Here is a 2,159-nt window from a genome sequence, read left to right on the forward strand (position 1 = left end):
GCCCCGTGTCCCCTGATGTCCCGGTGTCCCCCCGTGTCCCCTGACGTCCCTGTGTCCCCTGATGTCCCCCCATGTCCCCTGATGTCCCCTGACGTCCCGGTGTCCCCCCGTGTCCCCCCGTGTCCCCTGACGTCGCGGTGTCCCCGCAGAGCCCTACAGCCCGGCCGTGTGGGTGATGATGTTCGTCATGTGTCTCACCGTGGTGGCCGTCACCGTCTTCATCTTCGAGTACTTCAGCCCCGTGGGCTACAACCGGAGCCTGGCCAGCGGCCAGCGTGAGTGACCCCTGGCCTGGCTGACCCTTTGGGTGACCCCAGATGACCCCAGGTGACCCTGTCCCCCTGTCCCTCTAACCATGGGGGGCTCCACACTGACCATCAGCAAGGCCACCTGCCTGCTCTGGCCACTGGTGGCACCTTGTCCCTGTGTGGGACCCTTTGGTGTCCCCTATCCATGGGTGACCCTGGGTGACCCCAGGTGACCCTGTCCCCCTGTCCCCTGTCCATGGGTGACCCTTTGGTGTCCCCTGTCCCTGGGTGACCCCAGCTGACCCCAGCTGACCCTGTCCCCTGTCCCCTGTCCATGGGTGTCCCTGGGTGACCCTAGATGACCCCAGGTGACTCTGTCCCCCTGTCCCCTGTCCATGGGTGACCCTTTGGTGTCCCCTGTCCCTGGCTGATCCCAGCTGACCCCAGCTGACCCCAGGTGACCCTGTCCCCTGTCCATGGGTGACCCCAGCTGACCCTGTCCCCTGTCCATGGGTGACCCCAGGTGACCCTGTCCCCTGTCCCCTGTCCCTGGGTGACCCTTTGGTGTCCCCTGTCCCTGGCTGACCCCAGCTGACCCTGTCCCCTGTCCCCTGTCCATGGGTGACCCTGGGTGACCCTAGATGACCCCAGATGACCCTGTCCCCCTGTCCCCTGTCCATGGGTGACCCCAGCTGACCCTGTCCCCTGTCCATGGGTGACCCCAGGTGACCCTGTCCCCTGTCCCCTGTCCCTGGGTGACCCTTTCCTGGGTGACCCTGGGTGACCCCGGGTGACCCCAGCCTCCCCTGTCCATGGGTGACCCTGGCTGATCCCAGGTGACCCCAGGTGACCCTGTCCCCTGTCCCTGGGTGACTCCAGCTGACCCTGTCCCCCTGTCCCCAGTCCCTGTGTGACCCTTTGGTGTCCCCTGTCCCTGGCTGACCCTGGGTGACCCTGGGTGACCCCGGGTGACCCCAGCTGACCCTGTCCCCCCCATCCCCCAGGCGCGGGGGGCTCCACCTTCACCATCGGCAAGTCCATCTGGCTGCTGTGGGCGCTGGTGTTCAACAACTCGGTGCCCGTGGAGAACCCCAAGGGCACCACCAGCAAGATCATGGTGCTGGTCTGGGCCTTCTTCGCCGTCATCTTCCTCGCCAGCTACACGGCCAACCTGGCGGCCTTCATGATCCAGGAGGAGTACGTGGACACCGTGTCCGGCCTCAGTGACCGCAAGGTGACGCCGGCACGGGGGGACACCGGGAGTGGGGACACCGCAGGGGGAGAGCCAGGGGGGTTTGGGGTAAAATTGTGTAGGTTTAGGGCCTCTTTGTGGGGGTGTTGTGGGGTTTAGGGGGTGTTTTGGGGCTTTAGGGGGGGGTTGGGCTTTAGGGGGTGTTTTGGGGCTTTAAGGGGGTGTTTTGGGGGTGCTGAGGGGTTCCTGTAGGATTTTGGGGTGCAGTTCCAGCTATTTTGGAGGTTATTTCGGGTCAGTTGGGGTCGTTTGGAGGTATTTTGGGGCTTATTTCGCTCCGTTTTGGGGGTATTTGTGATCGGTTTTGGGGTATTTGAGGCCGTTTGGGGGTATTTGGGGTTGGTTTTGGGGTACCTGAGGCCCTTTGGGGGTATTTGGGGTCGGGTTTGGGGTATTTGAGGCCATTTGGGGGTATTTGGGGTTGGTTTTGGGGTATCTGAGGCCATTTGGAGTTGGTTTTGGGGTATTTGAGGCCATTTGGGGATATTTGGGGTCGGGTTTGGGGTATTTGAGGCCATTTGGGGGTATTTGGGGTCAGGGGGTTGGTTTTGGGGTCATTTTTCTCCATTTAGGGGTCATTTTGGGGTCTTTTTGCTCCATTTAGGGGTCATTTAAAGCCATTTGGGTTAATTCTGAAGCCATTTTGGGGCATTTTGATC

The 2,159-nt window shown here is 62.0% G+C and overlaps 1 protein-coding gene across 1 annotated transcript; it reads left to right on the top strand.

Annotated features, from left to right (window-relative positions):
- The first annotated feature begins 148 nt into the window (after positions 1-148).
- Positions 149-1,599, top strand: LOC108447610 (glutamate receptor ionotropic, NMDA 2D-like). The gene is made up of 2 exons (XM_017738105.1): positions 149-275; positions 1,253-1,599. Exons 1-2 carry the CDS (start codon positions 176-178, stop codon positions 1,597-1,599), a joined length of 447 nt encoding a protein of 148 aa, XP_017593594.1. The 5' UTR covers positions 149-175.
- The last annotated feature ends 560 nt before the right edge of the window (positions 1,600-2,159 follow it).

Source organism: Corvus brachyrhynchos, unplaced genomic scaffold, assembly GCF_000691975.1.
Source record: "Corvus brachyrhynchos isolate BGI_N302 unplaced genomic scaffold, ASM69197v1 scaffold4176, whole genome shotgun sequence".
Classification (NCBI taxonomy): Eukaryota; Metazoa; Chordata; class Aves; order Passeriformes; family Corvidae; genus Corvus; species Corvus brachyrhynchos.